Here is a 19,917-nt window from a genome sequence, read left to right as displayed (position 1 = left end):
AAAAAATAAGAGCATTGTCTCATCAGGCACAGTTACACGACTGTGAGTCGGATCAGATGCAGTGACCTTACACTTCAGAAAGCCCAAGGGACCCTTGAAACTTAGTTGCCAAAGAAGCTCAGGTGTGTCGAGCATGCCTCAAGAGAGTTACCTTTCACAGCAAAATTGCTGTATATGTTTCTTCTTCCATTAAAACACTGCTTCCATGAAAAGTAATACTTTTCTTTTAATTGTGGTAAAATAAAATACACTCCATTAATAAATTCTTCTTCCATTTAAAATAACATTTATTATTAAATTTTAGTAAAATACCATCTGCAAATTGCATGTCGAGCATTTCTAAGTGTGCGGTCCTGTGGCCTCACGTGCCTTCAGGCTGTACAGTTGTCATCGGCAAGATGCTGGTTTGCCCAGAAGAGGGTGTCGCCTCGGAAACTCTGAACCCATACAGTGACTGCCATTCCCATCGTGGTTCATCATTCTCGTACTTCCTGCACAGGGGTGGCAGTTTTATCCTTTTGTGATGCTTTATTTCACTTAGCATAATGTCTTTAAGGTTTCCATTCGAATTTCCTTCTTCCACTGCACTGTATTACCACATTTTATTTATTAAAATTTTCCTCCTACTTTTGTCAAAAATGAAAAAAGATAAAGGGAAAATACAAATAAATATGTAGTATTTTTTAAAAATTTTATTTAAGGAGAAAAAAAAAGGGTACAAGTTATACAGAATTTTAGAAAAAATAAACAGTAGGAAATCACTAGTTAATTACATATTGTCATCTTAGAAATAGTTGTTGAAGTTATAAAGTTAAGGCATATAGAGAGGACTTTGAAACAGTGAGACTGCAAACAGTTTTGTTCAATGATCCAACAAAACTCAGTAATATGGTTATCTATCTTATACACTTAAATATATATGCAGTTATATCTTTTAGAGAACTTTCTTTTCCTTTCTTTTGTACAATGACAATTACACATTTTGAGTTTTATTACTCCCACAGTTCTTATTACTTTTTTTTTTAAGAAAGTAAAACCAAATGTGACATACCAGGACAGAGTCAGTCAAATCAAAAGGATGGACATAATACATAATGTAAAAACAAAATACAAGGTGATCAACAATGGCTACCATAATGCCTCTTGTTATCTTAAAAAGAATTGCCTATATCATCAGTTATAATAAAATTTAACAAAACAGTAAAGAATAAGACCAATAAAACCAAAACATTGGAGACATTAGAGGACTTCAAAAGAAGATAATAGTCAACCAGAATTGGTGTCACAATGAATCTTATTGTCTTCATAGTTGTTGCCTATACTTTCAAACTTGGTACTATCAAGCATAACAGAATAGAGGAAAATCAGTCAAAACAAGATGGTGAGAGCAATAGAGAGTTTCAAATCAAGTTAATAGGAAATGAAAGTGGGTTACTATAATATATCCTGCTATTTTTTATTTATTTTTCCCTTAATTAAAAGGATAAAAATGAAAAAATAGATAATAAAAAGGAGATTGAGATTAAAAAAAAAGAGGGCATAATAACAAAACAGTGCAGGTCAAAACATAGCCATTTAAGCAAAACAGTGTTTCACCACAAGATAATCTCGACATAATAGTAGTGTCTCTTCCCTTAAAATCTTTGAGTATAACTTCGTATACTGTAGCATCAAAAATATCAAGATAATGTAAAACATTCAAGAGAATGACAGTATTACAGGGTATTTAGAATCAACTAACAGAAAATGAACAATGGTTTCTGTATAATCTCCTTGTCTATAAAGGTTTTTGTTTATATTGTCACATATAATAAAATCCAATAAGATACATACAACACATTAAAACCGATGGAGACAGAAGAACAAAAGCTTGATGGGACTTCAAAACAAGAGGATATTAAATCAGCGCTACCTATTATGATGTCTTGTTTGCTCCAAAATGGTTGTTCCTACCATCCAACCTTCTGCCTCATTTCTGTTGAGCTCTTTTTCTATCATTAGTTGTCAGTTTATCCTCTTCATTTCGCTTTCTGCTCCATTCATTGTGGCCGCTCTGCCACTGTTTCTGGAATCTTGGCATTTTTCATTTTTAGAATATCCGGCAGTAATCTCTGTAGAGTTGAATTGGTGGTTGCAAATTCCCCTAGTTCCTTTTTATCCTGGAAGCACCTTGTTTTTCCATCAATTTCTAGGGACAGTTGTGCAGGATATATCAATCTTGGCTGGAGATTATTATCTTTCAAAGCTTGAATTATTTCCCCCCACGCTCTTTGTGATTTGATGGTTTGTGCCGAGAAGTCTGCTGTAATTCTGATGGGTGTTCCCTTGTAAGTGATCTGTTTCTTGTCTTTGACAGCTTTTAATATTCTGTTCTTATATTGGATTTCTGGAATTTTGATTATTATATGCCTGGGTGTAGCTCTGTTTGGGTTGTAGGTGGCTGGGGTCCTGTATGCCTCATACATCTGAGTATCTTTACCTGTTGCTAAATTAGGGAAATTCTCCTGGATTATTTCTGTGAATAGCTTTTGTAGTTTATTTGTTTGAGTCCCTACTTCTTTTATGTTCTTAATTCTTACGTTATAGATCCTCTTATCATCTTCTAGTCTTTGTATTATTGCTGTTTGTTTTCTTGTTATTTTTAAGAAGTTTTTCATTTCATGCTCCCACCTTACAAATCTGTCCTCCAGTTCTGATAATCTATCCTTAGTTTCTTTCAAGCTGTTATGCCAGCTTTCAATAGAGTTTTTAGTTTCCTGGTAATCTCTTTGAACCTGCTTCACGTATTCTATGTTTTCTCTATTTTCTCCATCAAACAAAATTCTCCCCTTTTTTTCTGTTCTTCCATTCCATCATCTGTTTTTTCTTGGGCAGTGCTTAGCATTTCTCTAACTATTCTACTTATTTCTTGCTTTATTTCATTAAATACTTCATTTTTGAACTCATCTATGAGGCTCCAGAGATACTGCTTTATGTCTGTAGGTGCCATGTTTGATATTGCATGTTTTCTGTCTTCATTCTCTTTTGCATTTACCTTTCCTGCATCAGTGTTCTCAGGATTGGGGACTGAGGACCCTTTCTTGTTGCTCCCTTTTCCCATACTTTTTGTTCCTTCCATACAAGCGTATGTAGGAGGCCCAGTTTTTTTTTTTTTCCTCTTTGTCTGTTACAGTTTGTTTGAATCCGCTGGCTAGGTGTTCCCACCCACTGCAGTGTACTAGGGAGACACAGACCTGGGCAGCCTCTGCTGGGCCCGCCCCTCCAGGTCAACCTACTGAATGCTTCACTGCTAGGGTGCACCACCAGGCACAGGGACCTGATTTGGGCTAGCCTACTGGATCTTAGTCTGCAGCATCACCAGGCCAAGTGCTCCCCACCAATCCCGCTTGAGAGGGGAATATGCGACTTAAGTCACTGCAGGGCCCTGTTCTGGCTAGTCTGCTCGTTCCCAGAATGTCCTCTGTTGGAGCCTCCTAGTCTGTGAAAGGGTCCCCATTTCACTCACTGCAGGTCAATGCAGGGCTCCCTGCCAGTCCCGCTCTCAATGCCGTTTGGTTCGCCAATTCCAGCTCTCAGAGCTTTCACGCATCTCTCTTCCTGCCGTGCGGATTGGGACGCAATATCGGCAGCATGAAATTCAAATCGCGGCTCCCAGTGGCGCAGGATCCAGCTTCCGCAATGAGATTTTATCTGTTCCTGTTATAGCATCAGGATTGCATTTCCAGTTGGTTTCTCTCAGCTTAGTTCGTTCCTGGGTCGGCAGGGTACATCTTCCCTCACGTAGGACTCCTCACACGGCACCGCTCCTGGATTCTAAACTGGTAATCTCAGAGAGCCTCCATGGCTGCTGTTACTTGTCTGCCATGTTCTCCCGGAAGTCCGTAAATATGTAGTATTAAGTAAAGGAATTTCAGTTCTTTAGACATAAGGGCTTCTCAATAGACTAAATTTTTGCATTTTGAAGATTTTCAATTGTTTTCCCCCTTGTTTCTATGTTGGCATTTTTTAGAATTCCTAATTTCTTCTCTTTGGTATATGTACATGTAAATAAAAGTTTTTCAAAAAAGTCTGTTGATTCCCTTTTCCACCTTAGCCAGAAGTAATCTCTTAGTCACAAAATATCTTGTCTTTGACTCTACGAGCACCTCTGTCTTGACTTGTTGTATAGATAGTTGTGTGACTGTCTGGGTTCCTTGTAGGCAGGGCCTGTGCCTACCATTTTGTATTCCCATAATGCCTTGCATCCTTGTTACTTCATGCTAATTGCTAGATGAATATATTACTTTACAGAATGAGAGTTCTGGACCCTATTCTTTGTGTGTGAAATTTCTTGAACTTTAGTCATTCTTTCATTCTTGAGTTCGTGATGCCACAGGAAACACTATGATTAATAACATGTTGAAATGCCTACCCTTCAAGGACAGAAGGAATCAGGAGGAGTACTGAGAGAAACAGAAGGATTAAAATGAAGGCAAAGGCTTTTAGGAAGGGAAGGATAACTAAAGGAGCTAAGTATTGCTCCAGGAGAAGGTGGAAGCCAAGACTGCTTGCCTGTAGACGACTTGGGGAACAAAGGGCAGGCTACCAGGGTTAGGGTCGGGCAGGAGAATGGTCATCACTGCAGGTTCAGAGCACGCGCAATCTGTGAGCTTGGCTCTACTCAGAGGGGAGGGGAGAAGTGTTTTCAGAAATACGACAGAGAGTGAGGGGAGAACGTTAAGCTAAGAAAGTGCTGTGGGGTGTTCCTGTGACAGAAACAGCCCGTTTGTGACAAGCCTCTCAAATGCCATTTGACTGTGTGCTGGCCCTGTGAGACCCTGAGTTTGTTTGCTTGAACTGTTGTTTCTAACCTATTTCCAGAGAAACCCAGTGAGAAGGTGGCTGAGAATTGTGTGTGGCTGAGGGATATCCCATAGCACCCACCCCACACAGCTGCCACGACCAGGCCAGGATACAGATGGGGTTTCCCCAGCTGGGATACATGCGCTCGTGAGCACAGGCCATGACATTCTTAGGAGCTGTTCACCTTGATGCTGGGGCCACTATCTGCATCTCACAGTGATGTGAGACTGTTCTCTCCATAGCACCCTCCATAGCTGGGCCAATGGCTGCATAGGTAGGGGAAGGGTGGTGTGTGTGCCTAGGTGGGCTGTGTGAGTGGCTGCTGGGGGCGGGCTCCCCGTATCCTGCAGGACCTGCTGCAGTGACACAGCGTGCTTGAGCAGCAGGCTTGCCCCCAGGGGCTAGCGCTGTACAGGAGAGGGTACCAAGCAGGGCTGCAAAATCAAACACGTGTTCAAGGGGAAGAGAAGCAGTCATTGAAAGAGAGGTTCAGGGCTGCTGTGCACAAAACAAAAGCTCATTATAAGGGTAAATTAAACCAGACTATGGAAACTAAGCAATTGGGGACCCAGCGCCCTCTGTTGATAATAGGTTTGTGGGTTCATTTGAATGATAGTGGGTGCATTTCAGCAACATGTAATGACTAATCTTATAAGCCCGAAGCCATTTCCATCTCCCAGGGCTGATAGTTTAAAGGTCTAAGATGTAAAGGACTCGAAAGCCTGAAGCCACGGGCAGAAAGTCTCAGATGCACTATTGAAGCAGAGGCTTTTATTGCTTCCAAGCCTGCTGCTTTGCCTTCCTGCTTGGTGGAGGGGGAGACAGCCAGCGGTGAGTTCTGCAAACTGAACAGCCTAAGCAGTATCGTGAGAGTCATGTTTTCAGCATGGTGGGTCACTCTGTTAGTGATTCTGATATGTCAGAATAATTTCTCCTTAATGAGGTTGTGTGTGTATGTGATATCAGGAATTGAACCCAGGTCTTTCCCGCTGAGCTCCACCCCCAGCCCTGTTTACTTTGTATCTTGAGACCAGGTCTCAAATTGCTCAGTTGCTGAGCTAGGCAGGAATTTGGGAATCCCCTGCCTCAGGTTCCCAGGCTGCAGGGATTACTGGCATGCTCCACCACAACCAGTTTGCCTACCCAAGTTTAGATCCAGAATTTGTAGTCAAGTGAACAGAGTTCAGCTCAGGGTTCTGTGGGTGTGATTTGCCTAGAAATGCGCTGTTTGTGGGTCTAAGAGTCTCTAACTGTGAACTTGGGAGCGCAGACATGTTTCGGGGTTCCTCGCTCCTGGAGGCTGTGGCTTCTAGACAGCACAGCCAGACTGTAGCCTTCTCCCAGAAGTGGACACAGCACAGACCAGCTCAGGGTGGGTGGGGGCAGCAGCACTCTGGGGAGAGCAGGCTGTGTTGCCCGCATGGCCTGTGATACTGCGGGGCAGGAACAGCTGAGAAAAGTGTCTGGAGCCCCAGCCCAACTCTGTTCTATTTAATTCCCTCATTAGAACTTTTAATTACAAGTAAATATCCCACAAAGAAAGATCCATAGTGAAAAGAGAGTGTGAACAAACCAGCAGTCTGTTCTTAGAGACAGAGTGGCTTTTTCATACATTGAGAACCACCAGCTTTATTGGCAACTGCATGGTTTTGCAAAAATAATTGACAAATCTGTGAGTAAGAAACCTACTTGAAATGAACCAGAAGTGGACATCACAGCAGCCAGCAGGCTGGCCTCACTGAGAATTTGAGAGGAGGTTCACTGGGTTTTCTTTTTGCAAATGGGAAGGGGATTAAGAGGTGGCATAGAAGGACTGTGTTCTCTGTGTGTGCCTCTCCCCGGAGGGGTGTGACCCTTAGGCTGCTAACATGTGCTAATAAAAATAAGAGAAAAATAAAGATTTAAGGAACCGAATGCATTTTGAGGCTTCGTCCTCTTCCGAGGGGCACCGTGCTCCTGTGAAGGCCTGGAAATGTGCAGATGAAGAGGCATGGCCAGGGTGTGGTGGCATGGGACAGTGTGGGGTGCATCAGGCGGGAGGGACCCCAGCAGGCTTGGCAGTGGGTGAAGTTCTGGAGGTAAGACAGAGGCTGGACTAGAGTGCAACACCTGGTGGACAGGTGATCAGTACCCATGCATGTCACTTCATCAGAAACATCTATGAGTACTTCCTGCAAGGCCCTGTCACAGTGCTAATTTGAGTGGACCAGCGTCCCTACCCTTGTGGGACTCAGTCCATTACTCAGCCTTGTGCGGACATTCTGACTCTCTGGCCAGTGATGTATGATCTATATACCCATATCACTAGAAATGAAAATGATGTGCCCATGTGTATCCTCCTTATGTGTATGCCTCTGTGTGTGCCTGTGGTGTGCTCTTGTGCACGTATGTGTGTGCCTGCAATGTGTGTGTACAGAACTCCATTAGCTCATACACTGATGAGCACCTGTGCAAGGGCTAGCTCGTGAGGACTGAAAAGTGGTGCTCATGGGCAGCACAAACCCTACACTGCCTGAGTGGCATCCTGTGCTCTCTGCTTGCAGCTACGCGGCCCTACTAGCCGACTGGCCGGTGGTGGTCCTGGGCCTGTGCACCCTGCTCATTGTGGTCTGCGCCCTGGTGGGCGTGTTGGTGCCGGAGCTGCCAGACTTCTCGGATCCGCTGCTGGTAAGGAGACCCGGCCTGCTGAGCAGATCTGTTCTCTGTAGCTGCTGCTGCCACTGTGAGCAGAGTATTGTGATGCAGGTCACAGTCTTTTGTTTAGTATTCCGTTTCTTTTGAAACCACCTCCAGCCTTGGGTAAGTATGTGGCTCTTTTTGTAATATAAAAACGTGTGAATCTGTATTCTCAGCTTCTTAGGTGGTAAGGGGTATAAGAGTCTTTTATAAACAAATATTGCACTAACGAAAAAAGGTCAAGGAACCTACTCACCCTCAAAACTCTGGGTGTTTTGCTTCTCTGTCCCCATGTTTAAGCTAAAAAGCAATATACTACAGAACCCACATACCATATAAAAATATTTCCATAAAGCACTGAGACCGAATGTATTTTCCTCCCAAAAGGAGCTGCAAGAATTTCACTGTTGCTAACGATGGTCTGTTTTTAAGTAAATGTCCCCTGGATTGGAAGTGTGAGAAAAAGTGGCCTAGTGTCACGCTACCCGTTGTGAAACACCTTGACCCTGCCTGTGTTTAGGAGATAAAAATAAGTACCCCCTGAATGCAGGGCAGTAGCCAGGAAAGTGAACGTCTGTAAGTGTTCTTCCTGCTCTGAGACCTGCACCCTGCCTGTGTTGTCACAGTGAACAGGTGATCTTTATGTCACTGTGAGTGCGCTCAGCCTGGAATGCAGTGTGCTGATGGGAACGTGTGACATTCTGCCTAGGGTTTTGAACCAAGAGGGACAACAATAGGCCAGAGACTGGTCACGTGGAATAACATGGTCAAAAACACCGGATACAAAGCAACGCTGGCAAATTACCCCTTTAAATATGCTGATGAGCAAGCCAAAAGGTAATGATGGTGTATGTTTATATAATTGATATAAATATTGCTTAATAAATTCTTCTTTAAATGCTGCATGAACACAAAAGGTAAATATAAAATATGCCACTGAAAGTCATTTGCCCCCAAGTTGCTTACCTTGGGGTTTTAAGGCTGTGCTGTAGGATGAGAAGGGGCGTCTTTTCTTTTCTGAAGTGAGGAGGCAGATCTTGGCTGCTTACGCTGACCCTTCCAGGTTGCTTGCTGTCAGTCGCTGAACAGCTGGGGGCTCGGCAGCTGTACCGCCCGCCCCACACTTGTTACCCTGAGGTAGCCAGAACTTTATTGAAGTCACATTGTTGCTCTGTTTCAGCCATCGGGATGATCGGTGGTCAGAGGACCATTATGAAAGAGAAAAAAGAGAAGTGGACTGGGACTTCCACAAAGACAGCTTTTTCTGCGATGTTCCAAGTGAGTAGTGTCCTGGGAGGGCCTTGCACCTGCCTCCCGCGCCAGGACAGAGCAGGGTCACATCTGGCCTCGTGCAGACACAGGAGCGTGGTAGCTTACAGACTGACTGTTCCTCTATGTTGGGCAACCACTGTCTGAATTTTATCTACAATAAAAATTTTAAAGGTTAGATTTAGCTTTAAGGAAAATATGAATCTAATGAAATTTTTGACCCTGCCCAAACTTTCAAGTCATATTTCAAATTCTTTATCTTATTTATTTCTGGATCAAATAACAGTGTATGTTTTTGTACATATTTTGGGGTTGAAACCTAAAAGAATCTCTGGCGTTATTAAAAAAAGTTTTGAAGTTTGGTTCACTTGAAAAACATAAAGGCCAACCAACCACATGCCTGCTTCATCACTGAGCAGCAGAAGAGGAGAAAGGAGCAAAACCAAGTCCCGTACCCTGCATGTGTGCCTCGGCGCCTGGCACGGCCAGAGGGCTACAGTGGGCAGGGCAGGCAGGACAACAGCGTGGTTACTGTGCAGCTGCTGGGCTGGGGAGAGGTGCCCAGTGGTGGCAGAAGAACAGACCAGCAGATACACTCATCAGCCGCAGTGATGAGCGGGAGCTAACACGAGTGCGTGATAACGTGAAGCCCTTCTGGTTTCAGGGTTTGTGATTGCTGCTGAAGAACTCTTTTATGTTTTCTTTCCTACTCAAACCCAGCAGGACCTCAATGGATCTTTCATCTTTCTAGATCTTGCCAAGTCTCAGGGTCTTTGTTTTGAGTCCTGTTTCACTATGCAGTAATAGAAAGTAGATTCAGCGAGATCTTACACGGACTCCAGAAAGCAATCCAGCTTCCTTCTCTGTCTCTTAAAACATGGACAAATGGAACTGCGGGTAGTGTAGTTGTGGCTGCTTTATTTGTCCCAGTGGTAGGCTGTTCTTGCTTTGCCACCATATGTTGGCTGCTCTCTCAACCAGGAAGAAGCTTAGCAAGTTGGTGAAGTACAGCCTGGTGTGTGTGTCAGCAGTCAGCACCTATCCTTGCCCTAAGGTGACTGGGGCAAGGACTTCTTCTGTGTCACATCTTCTGTAACCTAGGCTATGGTCAGTTCTGTGTGAAAGAGGCATTTGTTTCCAGCAGGCTGACTTGGCTCTCCAAATAGTCTGCCAAGGGTGGTAGCGATTTGGTGAAGATGAGCTCATTAAACAAATGTCATGACCGTGAATGGAACATTTCATGATAAAACTTTGCTCATGAATTTACCAGCTTATTTGATTAGCACAGTTTAGTAACATATAGTCACTTTGTTCCCCCTGCTGAATATTACCTTTTTAATGACTGAGGCAGGAGCAGTCTTATCGAGCACCGATTTTCCATTGTGTCCTCTGATTCTCACAACTGGGTGAAATGGTTGTTGCTGTTAGCATTTTGCAGAGGAAGAAGCAGCTCGGAGAAGTTACAGTTGTGTTCAGTCACCAGATCATGACAGTGGTGGAGGAAATGACACAAGGTCTTTCATTAACCTGAGGGAATATTGTACCTCCCAACCTGCTAGACATCTGACACACTGAGCTTATGTCCCCGAAACTGAAGAATAAATTCTAAGCAACAGTGGAGGTTAAGAGTAGGAAATGTTTATCTATGAGGAGAGACGTAGCCCCTGAGAGGCAGGAAGGGCCCCAAGTGGGTTGGTGAAGGCCCCGCTTCTCAGGGGAAGCTTTACATAGCACAACCAATGGGCACCAAGTGGGTACAGCTGTGATCAATCAGTAAGATTATAAGTGGAGCCATCTATGTAATACTGAGCCAATGGTGGAGCAAGTCACAGAGCATGTGAGCAGAGAAACAACAAAGACATTTTTAGGAAGCAGTGAGTCTGGGCCACTGTCACACACTGAAGTGACTGATGTGTATCTGGACTTTGCTAGACTGAGTGTCATCGCTTACTGCATGCCTGGTCTTTGTCTAGAGACCTGGCCTTGCATGGATGTGCATCGGCCACAATGACGAGGCTTATCTTTACGTTGACTCGAGCCCAGCCCTGTCTGACTGCCTAGAATGTTTCTGCCTGACTGCTGTCTGCAGTAACAGGCCTGGCTCGGCCATGTCAGGGCCCAGACACCACGCTCTTCCCGGTGCTTCCCATGCCCCACCACCGAGTGCAGCAGCCTGGACTCCGGGGCATTGCTTTCAGGTTCTGTTGCACCAGGGGTGTAGACACACTCAGAACACACAGTGCACCCATGATGCTGGCTGGGCCAGCACTCTGTGTGGCCAGACTCCAGCTTCATCGCTTTCACGTTGATCACGTCCCATCTTCCCTCTCAGCCAGGGAGCACGTCCTGACCATCTGTTCTCCAGACACCATGCAGTGGTGGTGATCCCGGCCTTGAGTGTGGTAGTGGGCTGTTGGTATCACTGAAAGCTCTGGAAGGTTCGCCCTCACCACCCTAGTGTGTCTTGGTGGGGTATGTTGTGAAGTTTAAGAGGGAGGCATTTCAGTTCATCTCCTACTGAAAATTGTTATGCATCTTTCTTTCTCCTTAACTTTGATCAGAAATGGAGCTGTGATGTGTGTACTGTGGCTCATGGGCATGCCTGGTAGACAGAGGCTTTGTGCTAAGGTGATGGATGCATAGTGTTGCTTCTGTATAAAGTTTCTCCAGCAATTTATGAAAGGCAGAATTCCTACTGCTAATGAATTGCCATGTAGTCCTACTGCAATTGGTCTTGAGGTCTGTCTTAAGAAGAATCAATGACTGATAATACTTTTTCTTTCCTTTTTTGTTATCATAGGTGAACGATACTCCAGAGTAGTGTTTACTTCGACAGGAGGGGAGACACTGTGGAATTTACCTGCAATTAAATCCATGTGCAGTGTAGATAACTCCAGGGTATGTAAAAAACCTGAAATCTCTAGACTGATCGGGTGATGTGCTTGGCCATCGCCTCCCAGCTGGCCTGGTGTCTGCCCAGGTGAGAGCCCTGGGGAGCTGAGGCCAGCCCTCTGGGGACACACACCAGCATAGTGCACCCTGCGTTCCCACCTTCCTTTTCTGCGTCTCCTCGCTCAAGCCCCACTGTTATTTCCCGGCAGTTGGAGCAGACGGTGTCTGAGGCCCCGCCCGGGTCACGCACTGACACACTTGATTATTCTCCAGCTAAGGAGGACACAGCAGTGACCGGGCAGCAGAGACCTGTGGTGGTAAGGCGGCTCCAGGGGCTGCCCTGCCATCATGGAGGCCAGATGTTTCCCGTGGCTCCTGCTTGTGTGTGCCGCACTTGCAGTCAGACTGCAGCGTGCACTTGATAAATGCCTGCTCACACTCAAGCTCAGAGGGCCCTGGGCTCCAGAGCAAGGAGGCTCGCTCTGTCCCTGCCACAGGAGCCTCGGCCGATCCCCCAGGGCCTTCTCCATACTTACTTTGCTCTTGACACCTCTGTGATGCTGGCAAGCAGTCATGAGGAGCCAGAAGTGCGGTTCTGTAATCTCAGCACCAGGAACCATTTTCCTGTGCCCGTCCTTGTCCTGGTAGAAACTGGAGGAAAGGATTTGCATTCGGTGTCCTGGCTGACCAAGGTGACCTGGGTGAACAGCTCAGAGGAGCCTAGAAGTGTGCTTTTGGACTCCTATTCTAAGGGTGCCGTGGAGCCTGGCTCCTGTCTTCTCCCTGGACTCCCCTTAAACGTCTGCTACGTGGGGAGCTTCGCGCTGTGGAAAGGTTGCCAGCAGCAGCCGAACCTGGCATTAAGGGCTGAAGCTTTTTCTCCCTTAACTTTATTCTCAGCTTCTTAGACTCTAACTTAGCCAGTAGTTTTAAAAGTTAATGTATCACTGAAAACCCCGCTGGTTTTTCCCTTTTCTCTCCTCTCTTTCTTTAGCCCACTATTTCAGAGCCACTCCACCCTTCCTGATGTCTGACTAGGGAAGGGAACAAAGGTACATCATGACCCCACACACACTGAATGATGGCCTGAAACACCCAGTGAACAACACTAGTGCCAGAAGGGCTAGATTCTCAAGAGTGGCAAGAAATTACCTTCACAGTCTCCATTTTATAAACTTCAAAGATTTTTAAAGATTTTAATGAGTCTTTTCCAGAAATATGAAGAATGTGTAACTGCCTTCTATGTGAGGAGAAGCCGGCTTGCCTTTCTCTTTAAGTTCAAGTCACGACACAAGCCTCCGTTTCTCCATCTCAGCCACACACACCTAATCACCACTGTCCAGGGACTTTCCCTGTAGTCTGGGCCAGACTGGAACTCACAGCAGTCTTGGCTTGGCCTCCCAAGTGCTGGGATCAGCACTGCACTTTATGACCTGTGCCCCCCTCTTTGTAAGGGCTCACACAGTACTGTGCTCGCCACATCCATCACAGTTACTTATTTTTATCAGATTTGCCTGTCACCCATGAGCAGCTTGAGGGCAAGGGTTGCTGTGTCTCCTGCATCTTGTGGAGGTGGGTAGAAATGTTTCTCTTTGAGTGATGGGCAGAGGTGAGCATATAGCCTTCCTGCCGGAAAACGCAGACAATTCCTTAAGGCGTGTTCCTTCACAGCGCACACGCTGGATCCTGCTCAGGATAGTCAGAGGTACCTGTGGTGGCTTTTCTCTGTCCTCATGCGGTACCCTGGAGGAGTCCTCGAAAGCAGTCTCTTCAGAGCCCCTGGAATCTAGCAATGGTTCCATTACTGTTGACAGCGGCTGGCAGAGCGGCACCGGGTCGGTATTCAAAGCACACAGCTTGTTAGTCTGTGGTCAGATACACACATTTAAAACCCCTGCTGTAGTGGGAAAGGTTCATCCAGGATTGCATCTGTGCTTTCTGTTTAACCAGCAACTGTGTTCCTTTGTTTGTGGCACTTCGTTACTGCCACAGCCACAGAGAGGTGCCTGCCAACCGGGCAGCCGAGCTTCCCGCGGCTACAATTCATTTACTTCAGTCTGGACTGTATCAGGCCTCAGGCCGGCAACACCTTCCCTTCCATTCACCAAGCTGGCCCAGGCACTGGCACATGTGGCCGTGGGTATGATTTGGTATCTGCCTGCAAACCAGAAAAGTGCCACTCTAGCTGCCCCTGATCCATTGGGGTTCAGTCCTCACTCAGGTAGCATTGTGTGTTTTTCACAAACTCAGATGTCAGTTACCTGTTTTGTGAATTATTTCTGCTTTAAGAAATGAGCTTAGAAAGAAAGTCTGGGAAAGGAACTACTATTTTTATATGTTTGAGCAATAGCTCTTTGGGCTTATTTTTCTTTACTCTCATGGAGTATTTTTTTTAAGAAAACAAACGAATGCCCCATCTGCATGAATAAATACCTCTGCAGCCCGTCCTGGCCCCACAGCCCCTCTCCTACCCCTGAAGCGTTTGGCCAGAGGGTTTGGGAGCACAAGTGACTTGTGTTTAGATTGAGCCAGCAGGCAGCTGGTTTGTGTCGCCTTCTCCACTTTGAAGAGACAGCACAACCTCTGGCCTCACAGCCCGGCTCGGTCAGGGGCAAGCATGCCCAATCCTCCAGGGAGGGCCTGTGCCCTCCTTGCACTTCGGCCTTTCTTCCTGGCCCAGCTCCATTCAGCAGGGATGAGGGACAGCAATGGGACCCGGCACCTTCCGCTGTGTTGCTAAGAGGAGGCTCTGGAGTGGGGAAGGCGGTCCTTGTCAGCTTGGGGTGGGGGGGACCATCCAGACTTCTGGTCATCCAGCAAGGCCCAAAAATGACATTTTACTTTCCAGGCAAGAACAGCCTGGGAAGGGAAACCCTTTCCACTGAGGGTGTTCCTGTGGGGTGCAGTGCACACTAAGTCCCATCGCACCGTCTCCCAGTTACCAGGGAGCACCAAGAGGGGCTTTCAGCCAGCCTAAAAACTTTTCTAAGAATTTAGAGAAATAATTAAGCACCTACTTATTGTTAGTAATGTTATTTAAAATCAGATAATAGTGTTTTAATTTTGAAATCTTTCCACTTTCTACCCAAATTTCAGGGGAAAAATTTAGTCTCAATCTTGGTGTGTCCTGATATTGGTACTTTGGATAGTACCGGGGTCAGTGTGTGTCTAGGATTGAGCTGTTGTTACTGGGGTTTGTGCCCAGCGAATGTATCGCTGTGAGTTTGGGTGCTGGCAGATCTGAGATCAGGGCCTGCGGGGTGGTGTCTGTGGTGCTGGTTCCTCCAGAGGGGACCACCGTGTTTCCTTGCATGGTGAAAGGATGACAGGCCCCCCTGGGCTCCCTCAGAGGACATTCATCACTGCCCCAGGAGCCAGCCTTTCACTGAGTTCACCTTGGGTTTAGGGTTTAACCTGGGTTTCAGAAACAGAAAAAAGCCCTCAGCCATTTCTGGGAGCAGCACCTTTGTCTCCGGCTGTGTTGGTGGAGATAATGAACCTGGGCCACTGAAAAGTTCCCGCTGATAACAAAAGGGACTGGGACAATTGCTTTCTTAATCCTGTACTACATAGGCTTCACTGCCTGTCACAAGGGCTTGAAAAGGCTTCTGTGCCGCGCAGGTGTTAATTTTATCCTCCAAACTTGCACTGGCTGCCCCTGCTTTACACTTGTGTCTCACTCCACACACTGGTTTGTAGTTCAGACTACAGTAACTTAGAGCCCTCACTGGGAAATGGTTCGAGGACTCTCACCTGTGTGCAGATTGATACTGGGTACGAGACTGTCATTGTCCCTCGAAGTGGCAGGCACCGCCCCAGCCATGCAGCTTCTAACCGTGTCCTGCGTGTCTTCTCTGCAGATCAGGTCTCACCCCCAGTTTGGTGACCTCTGCCAGAGGACCACCGCCGCCTCCTGCTGCCCCAGCTGGACGCTGGGGAACTACATTGCCATTCTGAACAACAGGTCGTCCTGTCAGAGCATTGTCGAGCGAGATGTGTCTCACACCCTGAAGCTGCTCCGCACCTGTGCCAAGCACTACCAGAACGGCACCCTGGGGCCGGACTGCTGGGACGCCGCCGCCCGCAGGAAGGACCAGCTCAAGTGCACCAGTGTGCCGCGCAAGTGCACCAAGTACAACGCCGTGTACCAGATCCTCCACTACCTGGTGGACAAGGACTTCATGGCCCCGAAGGTGGCCGACCACCCCGCCCCGGTGCTCAGGTACAGCATGCTCTTCTCACCCACGGAGAAGGGGAAGAGCATGATGAACATTTACCTGGACAACTTCGAAAACTGGAACTCCTCGGATGGCATGACGACCGTCACTGGGATTGAGTTTGGCATCAAACACAGCTTGTTTCAAGACTATCTTCTGATGGATACTGTGTATCCAGCCATCGCCATGGGGCTCGTCCTGCTGGTCATGTGTGTCTACACCAAGTCCATGTTTATCACACTGATGACCATGTTTGCCATCATCAGCTCCTTGATCGTTTCTTATTTTCTCTACCGGGTTGTGTTCAACTTCGAGTTTTTCCCTTTCATGAACCTCACTGCACTTATCATTCTGGTTGGCATTGGGGCTGACGATGCTTTTGTGCTCTGTGACGTGTGGGCCTATACCAAATGCGACAAGCCCCGTGCTGAGGCTGCGGAGACAGTGAGCGCCACTCTGCAGCACGCTGCCCTCTCCATGTTTGTCACCAGCTTCACCACCGCCGCAGCCTTCTACGCCAACTATGTCAGCAAGATCACAGCCATTAGGTGCTTTGGCGTGTACGCGGGCACCGCCATCCTGGTGAACTACATCCTCATGGTCACCTGGCTCCCAGCCGTGGTGGTGCTGCACGAGCGCTACCTGCTCAACATCTTCAGCTGCTTCCGGAAGCCCCAGCAGCAGCTGTACGACAAGAGCTGCTGGGCGGTGGCCTGCCGGACATGCCACAGGCTGCTCCTGGCCATCTCCGAGGCCTCCCGGATTTTCTTTGAGAAGGTGCTGCCCTGCATCGTCATTAAGTTCCGCTACCTGTGGCTCTTGTGGTTCCTCGTGCTGACAGTAGGTGGTGCCTACATCGTGTGTGTGAACCCCAAGATGAAGCTGCCCTCCCTGGAGCTGTCTGAGTTCCAGGTGTTCCGAGCCTCGCACCCGTTCGAGCGCTACGACGCCGAGTACAAAAAGCTGTTCATGTTTGAGCGGGTGCGCCATGGTGAGGAGCTCCACATGCCCATCACTGTGGTCTGGGGCGTGTCCCCCGAGGACAATGGCAACCCGCTGAACCCCAAGAGCAAGGGCAAACTAACACTGGACAGCAGCTTCAACATCGCCAGCCCCGCGTCCCAGGCCTGGGTCCTGCACTTCTGCCAGAAGTTGAGGAACCAGACATTCTTCCACCAGACGGACGAGCAGGACTTCACCAGCTGCTTCATTGAGACTTTCAAGCAGTGGATGGAGAACCAGGACTGCGACGAGCCAGCCCTGTACCCGTGCTGCAGCCACTGGAGCTTCCCCTACAAGCAGGAGGTCTTCGAGCTGTGCATCAAGAGGGCCATCATGGAACTGGAGAGGAGCACGGGCTACCACCTGGACGGCAGGACGCCGGGGCCGCGCTTTGACGTCAACGACACCATCCGGGCCGTGGTGCTGGAGTTCCCAAGCACCCACCTCTTCACGCTGGCCTATGAGAAGATGCACCAGTTCTACAGCGAGGTGGACTCATGGATCTCCCGGGAGCTACGCTCTGCACCTGAGGGCCTCGGTAATGGCTGGTTTGTGAGCAACCTCGAGTTCTACGACCTCCAGGACAGCCTCTCAGACGGCACACTCATAGCCATGGGGCTGTCGGTGGCAGTGGCCTTCAGTGTGATGCTGCTGACCACACGAAATGCCATCATCAGTCTGTACGCCATCATCTCCATCGCAGGTACCATCTTTGTTACTGTGGGCTCCCTAGTCCTGCTGGGCTGGGAACTAAACGTCCTGGAGTCTGTCACCATCTCCGTGGCCGTGGGGCTGTCTGTAGACTTCGCCGTCCACTATGGGGTTGCATACCGCCTGGCTCCAAACCCTGACCGGGAGGGCAAGGTGACCTTCTCTCTGAGCCGCATGGGCTCAGCCATCGCCATGGCTGCCCTGACCACCTTTGTGGCCGGGGCCATGATGATGCCATCCACTGTGCTGGCCTACACGCAGCTGGGCACCTTCATGATGCTCGTCATGTGCGTCAGCTGGGCCTTTGCCACCTTCTTCTTCCAGTGTATGTGCCGGTGCCTCGGGCCACAGGGCTCCTGTGGGCAGATCCCTCTGCCTCAGAAGCTCCAGTGCAGTGCCTTTTCCCATGCGCTGTCCCCCGGGCCCAGTGACCAGGGCCCAAGCAAAGCCTGCCCCACGCATGCATACCTTCTAGATCCCCGGGTCCAGAAATCAGAAGAGGAGCGTGAGTTCTACGAGTTGGAACCGCTGGCATCCCGCAGCTGTGTGGCCCCAGAGAAGACCAGGCATGAGGAGACCTACCTCTGTGCTGAGCTGCTGGGCAGCCCGGTGGGGGGGTTGGGAGTGCCCCGGCATGCAGCCTGCTCTGGGGAGCATGGCCTGTGCTCCAGGGCTGACTCCAGTGCCACCCTGCTCCCACCCTGCCCCGAGCCACACCCCACACACCCCTTCTTCTCCCTCAACCAGCAGTGTCGTTGCCTGCACACTTACAAACTCCTCACTTGCAGCTCACACTCCTGCCGGCAGGGGGGTGACTGCTCCTGCAGCCACTGTGCCCCTGTCGCAGGTGGCTTTGCCCAGATCCAGAATGGGGTGGTACCTCTGCAGGCCACACACCTGGTCCCTGAGGGCTTCGTGCACCATCTCCCACACCCGCACCCCCACCCCTGTCCCTGCCTGCAGGGCTGTGGGAAGCCACCGGGAACACACTCCTCGCCTAGGAACTGCCACCTCCACCAGGCACTGGGCTTGCAGGCCCCAGAGCACCCAGGCAAGACTGGCACAGGTGGCATACTGGGCTCGGACACCTGGGTGGCCAGGCAGTCACCACTGGCCTGCAGGGCTGCTAGCTCTTCACGGCCAGCACACTTCGATGCTGAGAGTAACCAAAGGGGTCTCCACGGAGACAGGGACTTGGGACTCGGGGAGGGCGGGTCCGGGAGCAGAAGCAGAGTCTCCGGTCTGCAGCATCAGAATGACAGTGCGGAGAGGAGAGCAGCACAGAGCTTGTCACAGGCTGGCACAGTCCCAGGCATGACACATGTCAATCACAGTGAACCAGAACTTCTGCTTAACCATCTCCTGGGGGAGGCAGGTCACAGCCCGGCCCTGGCTGTCTGCAGAGCTGTGGCAGAGCTGTGAGAGAGAGGCGCAGCTCCATGGACCCCAGCTGCCACGCCCCGCTGCCGCCATGCCTGCCGGTGTGACATACTCAGAACCGGCTGGGGAGAGCTTGTTAATAAAAACACTCTAATAATTAAACACGGTTTTCACCTAGAGTAACGCACGTTCTTCTAAGTGAGCGCAATCTCCAGGTGCAGGGATGGGTGCCCTCCGCCTGGCCCAGAGCAGGACGCTCCCTTTCTGCTTACTGTGAGCCTCCCGTTGCATGAGTGGAATGGACAGTCACTGAGTGTTTCTGTTTAAGAAAGTCTAGAAGTTTACATTTCGACTCCACCTCTTTTTCTGCCCTCCTGCAGCATGAATCCAGACTTAACATTGCAAGGCCCTAGAATTTCCACTCTCCACTTCTCTTGTTTCCTTGCTGTCTTGGTTTTGGTTCAGCTGTGGTAACCGAGACATGATTTCCCAGTGTACGTGCTAGGAATCACCCTCGTGTTAATAACTGAGACGTGATTTCCCAGCGTACGTGCTAGGAATCACCCTCATGTTAACAGGGCCCTTCATCTGAGATCCAGGAGCGAACTGTGTCCACGTTAACGTTTCCAGGGTTTCGTGGTTTGGGCTGAGGCAGGCAGTGCACAGATGAACTGGTACACACCTTTACGGTGCTGTCACCTGTTTGCATGTGCAGACTCTGCCTGGAGCCAGAGGCACACTTGGACCCAAATTGGGGTCCTTTCTGCATTTCCCAACTGTGCAGTCCTAGCCCAGGAGTCTCGGCACAGAGGGGAGAGGTGTGACCACACAAAAGAGCACCGTGCCACAAAGGGCCAACCAAAAGGGGCCTGAGGGGGCCAGGTCGGAGGCGTGTCTGTGCCTGAGGTGTCCGGACAGGCCGACTTGC

General features: G+C 48.8%; 1 protein-coding gene across 1 annotated transcript in view; it reads left to right on the top strand.

Annotated features, from left to right (window-relative positions):
* Window positions 1–19,168, top strand: part of Disp1 (dispatched RND transporter family member 1) — a 166,269-nt gene extending 147,101 nt beyond the window's left edge. Inside the window, 7 exon segments of the mRNA XM_063236675.1 lie at window positions 7,386–7,509; window positions 8,228–8,355; window positions 8,699–8,796; window positions 11,588–11,685; window positions 15,540–18,984; window positions 18,987–19,052; window positions 19,055–19,168. Of these exon segments, the coding sequence (XP_063092745.1) occupies window positions 7,386–7,509; window positions 8,228–8,355; window positions 8,699–8,796; window positions 11,588–11,685; window positions 15,540–18,984; window positions 18,987–19,052; window positions 19,055–19,143 (4,048 nt within the window). The 3' untranslated portion in view covers window positions 19,144–19,168.
* Window positions 19,169–19,917: the final 749 nt, after the last annotated feature.

This window comes from Cavia porcellus, unplaced genomic scaffold (genome assembly GCF_034190915.1).
Source record: "Cavia porcellus strain 051 isolate PalLab524CR breed Dunkin Hartley unplaced genomic scaffold, mCavPor4.1 scaffold_26, whole genome shotgun sequence".
NCBI classification, from domain to species: Eukaryota; Metazoa; Chordata; class Mammalia; order Rodentia; family Caviidae; genus Cavia; species Cavia porcellus.
Note: the sequence above shows the minus strand (reverse complement) of the source record. Positions and strands in the feature narration are given on the sequence as shown.